The sequence below is a fragment of the Etheostoma cragini genome, chromosome 1 (genome assembly GCF_013103735.1).
Source record: "Etheostoma cragini isolate CJK2018 chromosome 1, CSU_Ecrag_1.0, whole genome shotgun sequence".
Lineage (NCBI taxonomy): Eukaryota > Metazoa > Chordata > Actinopteri > Perciformes > Percidae > Etheostoma > Etheostoma cragini.
The window spans coordinates 26,689,462-26,704,952 of NC_048407.1; the positions used below are offsets into that span (position 1 = coordinate 26,689,462).

The window sequence follows — 15,491 nt, forward strand, 5'->3', positions numbered from 1 at the left end:
ATTTTACCACTGTTACATTACGATCATATTTCTTTCTCATGTGTTTAATACCTTTCCGTTCCTCCATGGTCCCTTGGCCTGGTTATCTGTGCTGTTTTGAAAGAGGCCAACCAAACTGTTAGAAAGGCCACCCTCCCTTACTTGTCCAGCAAGCCTGCCCTGCCAATCGGCCATCCTGTTTCCAGACAGCACGGTCATTTCCCAGCCCAGTGGAGCAGCACTCCCTGACCTCCGCCTCGACCTCCGCCTCAACAGTCCGAGCTCCAGCACCAGCTCTAGCACAGAAAGGAGGCTAAGGCCACCTCCACTTATTTATGAGCCATTTCACACAGTGCTGCTCCCATTAGTGACCCAGCCCTGGCCCACCTTAGATGGCACTCTCCTTGCACTTAACACATAGAGTACACCAGCAGGGCCAGGGGGACATGGGCAGTGGGTGGGGATGGTGGCTGGCTTGGGGAGACCATTAGACTTGTCACACAGGTACTGTAGCACAACCAGCTCAAGATGACATACAATCAGAAAAAGGCAAACATATATCAATCAAATTCCTGGTTAGCAAACATTTCCTACTGACAGCTGCTAGGAGACAGCAATCACTACATCTAGCAAAATCTTGTATTACTGTATCACCTTTTGAAACATCTGTTAAACAGCTATTTGACTATCCTCGGGGAAATAATCCCCCACTGATCTAATTTAATGATACACAACAACTGATGGGCTACACTTATTGAACCATAACTGGACATTACATAATTTCTCATTCCTTTCATTGGAGCTGAACTGTTAGGTTACTCTTATCAGGAAACAGAGAGACTCAGAAAGACATAAAAAAGTTAATTCTTCACAGCATAACAATTGATTGATGGACTGATTCACAAAACCATACGAGACGTTAATAGGAAACTCTGCTCATGCATGACTGAAAACAAGATTAGTCTGAGCTGGTAACATTCAAACACTGCATGAAGCCAGTGAATATTAGCTTGTTTACTTTGCATCAGAATGGAGGTGGCAATGTTCACTGAAAGACCTAGAAGCTATTTATAGAGAAAAAGAGATGAAGACCCACCTGTGATTGTGACAAAGGCGTAGCCCTCCTCGCCCAGTAGTGGATTGATCAGTCCGCAGCTGTAGGTGCTATTGGGCTCCAGCACAACTGTCAGGACACTGGTCATAGAGAATAGCCCTTCCTCATTGGCCACCAATGAAGTGGTGATATTGTTTGTCAGGTTGCGCCCGCCCCCATCCTGCCATACCACGCCAGCTTCAGGATAACCACCGTAGGCCTCACAAGTCAAGGCCACCTCATCTCCTGGTCGCAGGTTGGATTCAGACGCCAAAGTTACTACTGGCTTGGAGTAGGGGGCTAGAAAAAAGTACACCGAAAGAGTAGAAGGAGAGGGGCGAGGTATGGGGTGGGTAAGGGCATGTGAGGAAGGGACAAGGGAGCAGCAGACACACACTGAATTTAGTTAGATTCTATGCAGTGACAGTCACCCTGGGAACTATTTGACATGATTCCCATTAAATTCTTAATTATATTCAGGGAGCTTAGCACAACACAGATCCCACAGACACATCCAGCAACTGTGACACATCCCGATGCTGCATCACACTCTTAACGCCATTCTCCCTAGAGACCCAAAGCCCTGAGCCACTCCCAGAAAGGGAACATGGAGCAAGCTAGAAGATGGAGGTGGGCAGGCCGATGAGAAAACTGTCAGGTTCAGAGATTTGGGACAACTCAACCTATAGCATGGAAAGAGCGTACAGGGGTGGAGGTGAAGGGGGGAATCCTCCGTCTTGGCTAAAGTCACGCTTCTTCAATCCCTTGAGCTAAAACATGAGTATAGAGGTGGTGGAGAAATAGGCTTCTGTATTCCCAGAACTAATCATTGCACAACAAACAATAGGGTGGAGCTGGGGGCGAGATGAAATAAGTTTGCCTGAGCTGCTTTTTGAAAAGTGGACTTTCAACACAAAGACAGATTTAGCGTAGTACACACACTAACTTCCCCAGCTGTCCATGGGACTGACATTTGATTTCCATCGAGGGCTCCTTTCATTTTCTTCTAGCACAGCATGAAGGAAGTGTACAATGTTAACCGTAAATGTTGGCTAAAAATAGACCATCTATAAATCTAATGCATAAAATGGAACCAATTTGTCACTATTGGAGACACTGTTTTCCCTCTCCCCAGTCATGAGAAAAAAATGTTATTCATTAACACCGCCTAATACACATCCATCCTTGGAGAATACAGGAACAATCTCACGACAGATACAGAAATGGGCAAAGGAAGAAAAGGGTACACAGTATCATCATAAATAAATAAAAAGGCCCTTAGCTGTGAAGTCGGGTGATGTAGTCAAACAGCAGAGAAGATGTTAGTGATTGCTGATTGACCGTTACAACAGCTAATAATCAAAGTCAGCAGGTATTGACCATGACAGACCACAATCAGCATTCATTGACCAAAAACACTGCTCAGCAGCCCTGAGGAACCTGTTTATCACCTGCTCACGTCTTGTGAGTAGAAATGATCATAAATCACTTTCTCCATTGGTAATTGCATAAATACATTTTATTGCAAGCCATTAGTGTGTGTAAGTGCTGAGCTCAAATCACACCTAATCCAATCAATTCAAAGTGCAAAAAGAAACTATGACGCAAACATGACACAGCATTCATCCATCATGTAGGCGATGCATTGAACATACTGCACAGGAATAATCCTTAAAACATTTATTTTCATTTTGTCTAGTTTATTGTAATTATGTCTTACTTTCATTCAATAATTCTGTGTGTGTTGTGTTCTGTTTTGTGTGTGTGTGTTTTACTCACATACTTTTTACAAATATGTTGTGTTTGAACAATTCGGCATTGTACTTACAAAATACATAAAAAATATATAAATTAATTTCCATCCAATGAACTCTAACAACTTACTAAATGATAAAAAAATAAGACTCAAGAAAAAAGGCTTTCAATACACAAAAAGAAAAATAAGGTAAAAAAAGAAAACAATACAAAGTACAGAAAATAAAATGAAAAGAAAAAGGTGTAAGATATAATCCTTTTTCCTTAAAATAATCTTGCAGTACAACAGCTATATAAATGCTTTTCATATTATTAATCATTTGATTAGACTTAAAAAAGTATCTGAAGTTCAATTCTGAAGTGAGTAAAAGCTGGCCTTCCCTTGTAAAATTAACAGGCTGACAATCCTATGTATTGTTTTGTTTTTGTAATCATAATCAACATTAAGGAGCCATAGACTGTTTGGCCGTTGCTGACTGTGACTTTAGCTGAGAGCTGGCGATGCTGCTTACACTCTACGTTACACACTTTCACTGGCAATCTGGATGCAACTGCTGCTGAAAGCTAGCTTACCTAATTTGAGGTACGATTTAGCTTCTCTAGGTTTTAAATATATCTTTGTCCCATAGTTATATTACATATTATTAAACAGGCCGCAGACTGTCTATCACATCATAGCCACGCCCTAAAACACACCCTGCTTTATCGATAAATCAAGGAGACCATAATTCAAAAAATTAACATCATTCTGTGTTGCAGAAGACTTAAAACTAGCGATTGAAACCATAAACTCATTAAGAAAATGTTTACTGAGGCAATAAATCAAGTAAGAAGTGGGTCACTTTCTCATGAACTTCTACAGAAACCAAACTCCTTTAGCAACTGTACATGTTGCCCCCTGCTGGAATTCAGATAGAATACAGGTTTAAGGCACTTCCGCATTTGCAGCACTTCACTCAACAGGATGCTTTGTCCATTAATATTAACAGTCTATGCCATCAACTCAGTGTTGATAGAATTATTATTTCTGGCTTTGAATTTATTGTTGCATATAATAGTTCTGTGTCAAGAAAAATTATGAATAAAGCATAATTTTGCAGCGTTTTGCAGCTGCTGATTAAATTTAGACAACTTTTTCTATTATTTAATTCCATCATCACTACATTACAATACAAATTGAAGGCCTTCCATTTTTCCAAAAATGGTCTGGTGAATGAAGTTAGTATTTGAAGTAATGGTAGTATTTCTTCCTGTATGATAATTTTCTTGTCTTTTTGTTTGCCATTTGTTCTGTAAGAAAAGATCACCAATCTATATGTGTGTGTGTGTGTGTTTCTGTGCTCTGGAGGAGTTATAATAAGTTAACGAATGCTCAGGCATGTAGAGAAATTATATGCAGCCTGCATTACAGACAGACAGAAGATATGGGCATTTATAAATCAGTGAAAGCCTAACAAAAGATGCTACAGTAGGTTGCATCATGGGGAATGTAGAACATTTTTCGGGCTATATCCCTATCACGGACTAAAAGTCAAGATATCTGGGCTTAAATGTTCAAATCTGTCTTTTGTAAATCCCCCGACTTGTGTGTGCCGTACTAAATTCCTGGAGCGCTTTAAAATAAAAAGTGAATTAAATGAAGAACCACATCAATTTCTCATTGAACTATATTAAAAATATATATAATATATTTAAAAAACATCTACTTGGGTGGTAGAAAATTGTGAGTTTAAGGTTACCTGTTTTTTAATGCTTGATCAAATTAAAATTATGGGAGAGAATTTAAGTAAATACTAATTATAAATGTTAATTTCATAATCTCAATCTCAATCTTATTAATAATCTTATTTGCAGTCCGTCCCTTGTTAGGGCAGTGTTTTTTTGCCAATGTGTGTATCTACTTTGTGCGTGCCACTAGTCATTAGTGTCCGTGTGCATGATAATCTGTTTCTGCACACTATGTCATGGTTGTCACAGATTGACTCACCGGCCACCTGCAGCAGCAAAGAAGCACTGCCGTAGTCCTGCACCCTGACGAAGCAGGTATAGCTGCCTTCATCGGCCACCATCACCCTGCTCAGCAGGAGCGAAGCGTTGCCCAGGCCCAGCCGGGCGGGGAACAGACTGGTACGGTTGACAAAGCTTTCGGCCTGGTCCACCAGCTGGTCGCGTCCCCCCCAGTACCCATGCACGCTGCGTTTGGTGTCTGTAAGCTGCCAGAAGACGCTCAGATCAGACAAGTTGAAGGGGTTGGCGTGGCTGAAGGAGCAGTTGAGTGTGGCATCACTGCCGTGCAGAGCCACCACTGGTTGCTCCGGGACGGTCAATTCCAACACAGCTATAAGAGAGGAAGTGGGAAATTAGTGATGTCAAGAAAAAAAAAATTGAATTAAACAATTTTGTTTTTATCTAAGTAGAGAGGGGTATGTTTTGCTGTAAGCTGTCGCACAACATAGTAATAGAAAATTATATCTGGACTCTGTGGTCTTCATTGTGTCAATCATATAACACCAACTGTCTGTAACCTAAGTAGTCCAATATTGGCAATAACAGTTTAATAAATATAATTTGGTTCAGGTCTAGTATAAACACAGTATTAACTTAATCAGATCATTAAGCAAGGAAAGGCAAGGCAGCTTTATTTGTATAGCACATTTCAGCAACACGGCAATTCAAAGTACTTTACACAAAAACAGTTAAATAAAATAATTAATAATTAATTCAGTGTGCTGTGTTCAAATGTGACAGACTGACATCTACTAATGTGTATGAAAAAGAAAATCAATGCAGTATTTTGAAATATATGCTGTGACTGCTTTAGAAACATCCATTTTGTTTGTGCAGCTTGGTAGCACGGGAGTGGGTGAGATGGGATGCAAGGCGAGAGGGATGAAGAGGAGAGATTGGGAGGTAAGCACTAGGACTTTGTGTTTCAATAGGCTTTACCTCCTGGCGATGGCTCAGTGTGCTAAAACTTAGCAAAAGAAGCAACATCTTTATAGCTTTAGTTAAATCGTGTGTTAAATCTAAAAAAGAATATCTGTTGGGGGGGGGGGTATAACTGTGTGCTTTTGTGGTATAATGAAAGGTGACTCTGCTTTTCACCAACGCTTCTACTCAAAGGCGGCAGATTTTTCTGTGCATCTGTAAGCACGCATGCATGCCTGTGTGCGTGTGTGTGTTTGCACGTTTGTGTGTTGTTTGTCTAGACTAGGCCAACAGCAAAGAGTACACTGCATAATCATTTTGGATTATTAGCCATCTCAGGCAGTCCAGAGTACATCCATAGTATTCTCAAGAGTCAGCATTCTCCATTGATCCCGGTCTGCTCTTTTTACAACTCTGAAACACTCATCAGCATCACAGGGGGAAAAAAAAAAGCCAGTCGGCCCTTGGAGCAAGACACTCTACTTTATGCTCAGCCTCTCTAATTGTTATAATCACAGCAGCATTTTAGCCTCCTCACCCCTTTTGAGCTCTGCCTATCAGACAGCCAACGTCAATGTTGAATCGCTTTGCTGTGAAAGTGATTTGACTGCTGCAGAGGTACAATAATTACTTCCCCTATTAACAACAAACAAGTCTTTCATCTGAGAGGGTTCATATATGGATGGGTACAGCTCAGTCAAGGCAGACCTATTTTCAATCACATTCAGCCCTTCCCAGCTAGGTAGCTTCTCCACATCACACCCCGAACAACCTGCTCGACTGTAGGAACAGTGCCACCTACTGACTAACCTCACAAGTGCAGACACGTGGGACAGAAAAATGCACTGATCACTGTCCAAATAACCCATGCCCTATCTCAACCTGGATGTGAGGGCCAAAATAGCCCATGGAAAGCCTTACAGAATGAATGACTAATAGTTTAAATCACAATTCAAAAACATTCAAAACAAAAACACATTTAACTGATGGACACTTCTTGAAGATTATTTCCTCCTCAAATATTGTATCACGTTAAAATAGAAACAGGAAACTTTGTAAATAAGGGTTTTTATTACCATTTTTGAATAAAACTATAATTATTTACATAATTTATCATAGTTTTTCATAATTTTCACCTGGAGCAAATCAACGACCAAGTGGCAGTCACACAACAATTCTCTGACCACCCTGGTGTGAGAAGCGGAGGGTGTTTTCCTTTACAGTGACTACAAAAGCTCTTCTGGTGCTGTGGGGGTTTTCTATCATCCGTATTATGCCCACATTGACTCAGCTGGGCTACAGCACAGCAAACAATACTAAGGAGTTATCAGGGCAAAGCGTGGCAGGAGCTGCCGGTATTGTGTTTCCATCAATAGGAAGGGATAATCAAGCAGATTTCCGGAGTGTGTATTTATGCTGTCTTTGGAGGTGGCACAACCTTTGCCGTAATGAATAGGTTGCTGTAGTTTTTTGTAGGAGTGGAGGGTCAGTGACAGCCCTCTCCGAGACGTGCATGTTGAAGGAGGAGGAGAGAGAGCAATTAAATCACTCCCCGACCAGCCTGGTATGAGTCACACCAGGAAGGGGGAAGGGAAAGAGGGAAACAGAGAGAAAGAGAGGCCGGCATTGAGCTCACACTTAAAGATAATATCTGGAATCAAGTCAAGGAAGAGGCTGTGGTGGAGCCTCACACACTAATCCCTCAACAGGGACCAAAGCCATATCAGAGAGGAGAGAGAGAGATATAGAAACCTCCCTTTCTTAGTTCATATCTCTGCCTCGCTCCTCCTTTTTCACTCACTGCATCTTTAACCGGTGACCTACCACTAGTTCCATGGCCCTGGGAGGATGCAGCTCTACACAGGGACCTTGTGTAGAGACACTGACCATTGCTTGGAAAGGGAATTCAAGGGGAGCATTTTGCATTGCATCGAGAGGATTGGACAGAAGAGAAGGGCAAGCGAGGCCAGCGGACTTCATTGAAAGTGCACATCTGATGTCCTACTCGTCAAAGGTGAAATACCACGAGCCAAAGCAAATCATTGCGTACTTGGGCTGTTTTTGATCTGCTGCTGTTTACACCAAGCATCTTCTGTATGGTAGCTGACTGTTTGATCGTCTCTCTTCAGCTCCGCTCTCAACATGAAAAAAAACATGCATTCTCTAAAGAGACAAGTGTAAGCAGCAGAGGTTAAGGATAACTACACAGGGGGTCTTTGGTTAAGGGGCTGGGCAGAACCTTGTAGCCAGGCCCATGGTGTCTTCTCAGGAGTAAATGGGGATCTTGCCTCTCCCATCTCCCTCTCGATAAAGAGATGCTCAGAAGCCATAGAGGGCAGGCTCAAAGATGTCAGGCTGTGGGGATTTACACACTGCACTTTGTGTTTATGGGCCTCAGCTCTGTTTGAGTGCCTGCGAGACAGAGACGGGCACTTTCACAGCCGACATGAAATAAACTCATTACAGCCTTCCCAAGCATTGGCAACAGGCCCCGCTTAACAGCGAGGCACAGGGCTAGCTAGAAAAGGCTGCAAGTGATTTTCACACTGCTCTCCACTCTACCTTCAAGACTACCCACGCCCTTGTCAGTATCAACACCAACTACCATCATGGCTTCATCAGGTGTGCAGCTGGATTTGCTTCGACCATGTTATATGTATAGCAAACTGATGCTAGCTAGGTACATGAGGTGACCATGTAGAATGAGAGGGAGGCAGGGAGAGCGTAGGATGTAAGCAGCAGGTCTACAGCTTTTAAAGGAGGGTGCTCTCAGGGTGACGTGCAAGGTAGTTGCTAAATAAAATCTAGGGATATCTCACACCGTCCTGGCATATACAGATAGCTCAGTGCACATCCACTTAAAAATACAAGGTGTGCACAAAATCAGATAACTGGATTGAGATTATAAATCTTTACCAGTCAATCTAGTTATGTATTACATAGATAGTCACCTGGCTGATTTGATGTGTACAACTTATTCCATGGCAAATACACAGAGTGTGTTTTTTTACAGTAACATAACTTTATTCATAGATCATGTTTTTTAGAGAATTTTTGAAACTTTGAAAATAGTAACATATACAGTGGCTAAAAATTTGAATGAATACAAATTTAAATAAAATCCCTACATGTATCCCGCTTTATTTGTACTTTCACTAAACAGATTTCTTTTTACTTTTTGAGAGATGCCTGTGTTATTATTCTTGTATTTTGGCTTTCTGGCAGCGTAATACTTTCTGACTTGTATTGTGCCGATACCAGCATGTTGGGTAAGACAGTAAACAAAGTTAAAATCTGAATTTACAGACCACACAGTAACTAACCAAAAAATGCAGGTAAGTGTGGTTTTTAACTCTAAAGTCCCCTCCATCCTGTCACACAAACAAATGTGCACCTCATACAGGAAAATGTATTGTATGTATGAACTGAATCTTTTTAGCTCCTTGTCCTGCAGTCCCAAAAATGAATCATCAAATACTGTACCTGACCTAGGCACACAAACACTGTTGTAGACAAACACACAAGAGCTAGGGACTGAGAAGCGGAGCCAAATTATCTTTTTCCCATTTCCTCACAAAGTAGCATAAACACACAATCCCAATAGACACAAAGATTGACAACAATTTAAGTAAGAAAAAATGAATGTGATGAGCTAGGAGGCAACTATTGACTGAGATGGAAATTGTGCATTTGGCAGGGGTTTGGCTATAATATGACAATATCCTGAGGACACAAATGTGTGAGTATGCTGCAAGAGTGTTTATTATTTGTTTTGTTTTTCCACTCTGAAAACTGGTCACATTTGTAATCCGTTAAAGGACATGAAATCAAGCCTCCATTGTCCACATTAAAGCCAACAATACTCAAAGTAAACCAACTCAATAGAGAGGACTTGTGTCGTGGTGTGTCATTCTCAAGAGGCTAAGATTCTTTTGATCCTCCTTCATTTATATCCATAGACATGAGCCGATCTAGAGTCACAACACGCTCCAAAGGTAGTGAGTTTGTTTCTATCAGTTATAACAAAAAAAATACTGATGAGTTCAGATAATGATCAGTTATTTACGAGTGCGAGTCAGATATTGAAATGATGGTTATTTCACTTCTGCTGTCGTTTACTGACTTAACAACTAGAGAGGAATGATTTTGCACAAAACATGTTGTGAAGAAGCAGTAACTAGTGATTAGACTAAGTAGAATTCCAATGGATTGCCTTAGTCTTCCATAGTGCTGTGGGTAAAGAAAACCAGTAAAAGTATAATATTAGTGAGTGTTGGCTTTAATCAGTAAGCAGTAACAACTGAATCAGTATAAAAAAACTGCAATATTGAGTTGCACACACCGTCCCCACACACAAGTTCATGCAGAAACAGAGAATGCATTGATATTCCACACCTGTATGACTCCTGACAGCTCCACAGCAAAACACTGTCTGAGGAATTGGACACAAGGTACTCTGACACTACAATGGAGACACTGTTACAAAGCTGCTCCTGAGCAGAGAAGTTCCCATCAGCATGACCAGCAACAGTCAAATGCACACGTGTACACAGTGCTTGTACACAAGTTATTTCTCCTTCTCTCTCTCTCTCTCTCTCTCTCTCTCTCTCTCTCTCTCTCTCTGTGTGTGTGTGTGAAAGCAGAGATTTTTAAGTTTCTGATTTTTACCTTTCTGCAAAGATTATTATCACTGACTTTAGATGAGATTTATACACTTATATCCAGCAAAAACACAATTCAACACCAAATTCAGGGCGTTCCAGCTCAATAAGCAAATACAACTTCACTTCCACTTTTGACTCAGTCCAACACAAATTTCACAAAGATTAGCACTTCACAGCCTCTCCTCACTTTCACATTGAATGACAAACAGTGAACAGAGTTATTTGCACAATCAGTGGAGCCATTTGTTAAATACAATAAGAACACATCTTTAGAGGGTATGTCTAATATCCTGCTGAAACCTATGACGTGTGAGGAGGAAGTATTAATATGATTTCACACATAAGGAAAATCAAGCAGTAGCAATAGAAGGGGCACTATTGACACAGCAAAGTAAACAGGTGCAATACTAACAAACTGCGATGACATTAGGGTTTAGTTGGCCGAAAAGGCAAGCAGGAGAACTATGCTTTAACAACACTGCCCCCTTCTGTTGAAGAACTTAACTGTAGCACAACACATTTTCACTCTGGACATTTTGCAGCACCTGGACATCAAAGGATTTTGCTCAAAGGATCAGTGAGCCATTTCATACCGTTTATTCTTATGATATAACTAATCCATGTTAAAGTCTGAGGGAAAAGCTAGCTTTTGATTTCATGCCATCAGGAGCTGATGTAGATGTCCATAATACTTCCTTTAAAAATCATCTGGATATGTTAAGGGAGCGATGGGAGTGTGTGCATAGTAAGCATGATGTGGTTAAAAAATGAGCAACCTGAAAAAGAGTCTGTGTCTTGAGCAGCGTTTTTTTCAAATGGCCCCTCAGTGAAAAAAGGCACAATATGGATGAGATTAAGTGAGACTTAAAGCCTTCTACGGTGTAAAAGGGTCACTTTCTACATTAAGCTTTAAACATAATCTCTTCCTTTCCCATTTTTGCTCCAGGAACTCACCATGGAGTGTGAATGCCCTCAGTCAGAGAGAGATACAGGTGATGGCAGATAGGGAAGACAAGAACTCTGACTTGCTTATTTTCAGCAATAGCAATGTCATAAATCAAGATGGGAATCACTACTGTGCTATTATCTCTTTCTTTGCCATTTCTTTCTCTCTATCTCTGCCACCCGTTGTCTTGCTTCCTTCATAGATGTATGCCTTCTGATATCCTATCAATAACCTGTTAATGGTCTCCGGCTGTAAGATAATAGTTCCGGCTGAAGAAGAACAGTGGGCAGATAAGGACAAGCTTCTGGCTTATGAGCCAGAAAGACAGAGAGCCTTTGATGAGCAGGAGGCTGGTGATGGAAAAGGGATGAGCGGTGTGGTGCAAAGGGAAGTTTAGAAAGGTACCAAAAAGCCTCATGAGGTCAGATCTGACTTGAGTGAAGCTAATTCCTCATAATGGCAGGCTACATCCACTAAGGCCATCATTACAGAGGAGCCAGGAAGAGTTTATGAGGAAGACAAAGAGGTTATTTTTTCCTATTCCTCTGATGAGACAGGTGTTTTCCATCTGCTGTCTTTTGAAATTATTTTTTTTTTGCTCTTTCACAGGTTCACCTTTGCCTATTCACAGTTTAATGCACCAGGGGTGATGCGAGGTTAAGCATGGGTCAGTCTGTCACCAGCTGTGCGTTGTCTCAATGACAGAGCTCTTGTGCCTGACATCGCCACCACCACATCACAGAGGCAACACCCTGGAGGTGGGTGTCTCCCTGTGTGAGCTGCTGCGTTGCTTCCTCAGCAAGTCACTAGCTGTGATGCTTTCCAAGCACAGATCAGCATCCGTTCAACCCATTCATCACAGCCCACTAGACACACATATGGCTCCAGGCCCCTCTTCCCCTCCAGATCTGCAATCTTGGCATATTAACCAAATCAATTTTTTAACAATCCCACAGGGCAGCATTTTTAGGACTTGTTGAAATAATCATGAGGTGCTTGTTGGGTAATGCACTTTGTGTCAATGAGTGCACTGTGAGAAAAGAAGAGCTGGGAAACAGTGAAACAGAGGCAAGCCAACAGAGACGGGTCATTATGTATGCATTGCTGCGAAACCAATCTTTGTTGAGCCTGTCCTCAATTGTTTTTAAAAGGATACTTCACTGGACACAATCAAATTAGCAAGAACATCACTGCTATGGGGTAATAACCCTAAATTGAATTTGTGCACAGGCTAAAGTGTCCCCTCTCTGCAGAATCAATTGCTGTAAAGAGAAAAGGAGGACAGAAAGTGGGCATTTATAGTTAGCAGACCTTTAAAAAGTACATCAGAGATGCAAGCATGAGCGGGCTATTTTTACGCTCCAGAGCCCTGCCATAATGTGTGCCTACTGACTAGGATGCTTGATGCAATCTTTCCAATCATGCTAATTAATCTGAATTACCTTACAGCTCCCATCACTGAGAGTGAAATCTGGTCAGCTTTCCATTTCTGCATTTGCATGAATACAATTCTCTTTCATTGTTTGGGTGCTCTGGCAGCCTAGTGGCTGTGCTAACTGAACAGAGAGTATGACAACAACAAGCAATTAGCTAGACAGCCTCCTGTTAGCTCTGCCACTGGCTGGCACTGCTGTGAGCCAAGGATGTTACTCTACTCAGCTACTGTCATTAGTGTACATTTATATTGACATTTCATGTATTTTGCTGACATTTATGGACAATATGGGTTTTAATGAGGGCAGTTAAAATAAATCTAAGCAACTACCAGGGTCAAGGGTCAAAGCCAGACTGGGTTGGTGGCGTAGCAAATTTTCCTCACTTCTGCTTTGTCAATAGTGCATTTAAGCACAAAAACAGCAAACCCCTTACAGACAACCCTCGTCACTGCTGCCGTGACACAACAGCTGTGCAGTGCCGTATGAGTAACATCAGGGAGAGGTTTTACAGAGAAGGATCCATCATCTGACTACTGAGTCAGGATACAGCTACGAGCTACAGAGACAATGTTACTGCGTTGGGATGACAGTGTTTTCATGTACTTTCCTTGTGGTTTCTTCCAAAAATACTGTTCTCACAATAGGAAGTGTGTTGGCAAGACTACAAAGTGTATTCGTGTCTACTGATATGGGCACTTGCAGGAGTTATCGAGCAATGACACGGCTGAAGTAAAGGAAGATTAGAGCCAGTCATCCCAGCAAGGGACCTGGAGACCCTGAATCATATCAACACAGACATGCACGCACGCACACACACACACACACACACACAGCTGATCATGGCCAACAGAAGCAGAAGATAGTGGTTAATAAATCCAAGGCAACCAAATTTGATTAGTTTCTTTTTTTTTGAAAGAAAACTGTGCATTAAATTTGTCAGCCCCCAATCATGCCACTGCATTCGATATATTAATTAATGAATTAAAAAAGAATGAAAAAATAAGACAGATTTAATTTGTCTGTGTTTCTCTGAAATGCACCTGCAACTCTTCAAAGCTGGTGCCACAGTTGAAGCTACTTTTATTACATTAAAAGCATGCAGTGCATAAAAGCATGCAGTGTTTCTGTATTGTCTTGCAGTGTTACATGTGCAGACTATAGAATCAAACTAGACTCCAACTAATTCACTTAGTGCCCCAGTTAGCAGAGAGAAACTGAATCATTGTGTGAGCTACAATAGCCAATTACCCGTGAGTTAAAGAGCTCCATCAGTCCCCGACACCTCCTCCTCTTCCCTCCCGGTGAGAAGAGCGAGTTAGGCAGTGGATGCCACACAGCCAGTAATGAGCAGGCCGCAGGCCCATTTGTGCTGGGAGAGAATAGGTCCCTAATGAACCACTGAAGACACTTAGGTCCACTGAGTCAAGATTGAAAGGTGCCACTGATGGCCGATAGGAGGTTGTTTCAGCTCACCCAGAAAGCAGAAAAGGCAAAAAAAAATAAGATCTTTTTAAATGATGGCGGTTTGGCCGATAAAAGTTCTTTGTTTACTTTGTGGGTTTGCCAAAGTACGCTGAATCTATTTTTTGGCATGCTGAAAAAACCTTTCATAGCTGACTACCTCTTACTTCTTCTTCAATAATGTGAAAGGAAAATCACCTACTACGAGATTTCCATTTCCATTTTGTTTCAGCTACACACCAAATTGGAAAAGGGTGATAATATAATGTCAATCCCTCTTTTGACATGCCCAATTCCCTTATTTTATTCACGGTCACTTGAGACGTTATCAAGCCTTCAGAGGCTATCTGTATCTTTTTTTATGACACAATTTCTTCTTCAAGCCCCATTTCTAGAACTTTTGAGTGTGTGAGTTATGAATCCTCAGTTGCAACATCAACCACCACCACCATGCTTGACGGTGTTGTAAATATACGAGGACGACTTCCACACCACACACCCTGAGTCACAGCCGAAAAACTGCATTTTTCATCGAGGACCTCACCTTAGCCTCAAGCTCTATTCCTCACGTCTGGAAAAGGTCAAAGCTATTCTGTTTTACATGCTGAATTATTAAAAAAATATATTAAAAACACACTACCATATCATAGAGTTGTAACCCTGTATAAACTCAACTGAAAGATGAGTAATGTCTTTTTAATCCCTGAGGCTACGTCTATACAGTATAAAGAAGAATATTTATTTTGTGAACTTGTCTGGATGGGTAAGAATCTAAACAGGGAGGATTTATAACTTTCAAACTACTTGTCAAATTATTTTTGGGAGTATTCTCATTTGAACTGTTGTTTTGGCCAGTGAAGCCTTTGAAGGGGGAAGACTAATAGGCTCTGCAGGGCGTATTGTTTAACAGGCAATGGCATTTCTCACTGCAGTAACTCTGATCTAATGGCAGGGCATAGACGGGGCGACACCCACCCATAGCTTGGACGGCCAGCATTGCGGGCAGCAGGAGGGACAGCATGATCTTCCAGTGTGGATTGGAACCGCAGGTCAACTTCTTCAGACACAGAGCTGCAGGTAAAAAAAAACAAAAAAAACACAGACATCTGAGGAGGAGGATGAAGACTGTTACAACACAAAACAGAACACATTAAGTCCAGCAAAATAAGAAGATGAGTGGATAGAAGGAGAATTAGGAAGTGATAGAAAAAGAGAGAGGTGCGTATCGG

General features: G+C 41.4%; 1 protein-coding gene across 2 annotated transcripts in view; it reads right to left on the minus strand.

Moving 5' to 3' along the window:
- The window catches only part of cd276 (CD276 molecule), a 71,660-nt gene that overhangs the window by 50,141 nt on the left and 6,028 nt on the right, over positions 1 to 15,491 (minus strand). For both annotated transcript variants that reach the window (XR_004658087.1, XM_034882777.1), the window contains exons 2-4: positions 15,238 to 15,333; positions 4,815 to 5,165; positions 1,076 to 1,372 (exon numbers count right to left, since the gene is read on the minus strand). Coding sequence is in view for 1 of the 2 variants with exons in the window: in XM_034882777.1 (XP_034738668.1) it covers positions 1,076 to 1,372; positions 4,815 to 5,165; positions 15,238 to 15,283 (694 nt within the window). In the remaining variant the exon portion in view is untranslated. The remainder of the gene's footprint in view (positions 1 to 1,075; positions 1,373 to 4,814; positions 5,166 to 15,237; positions 15,334 to 15,491) is intronic.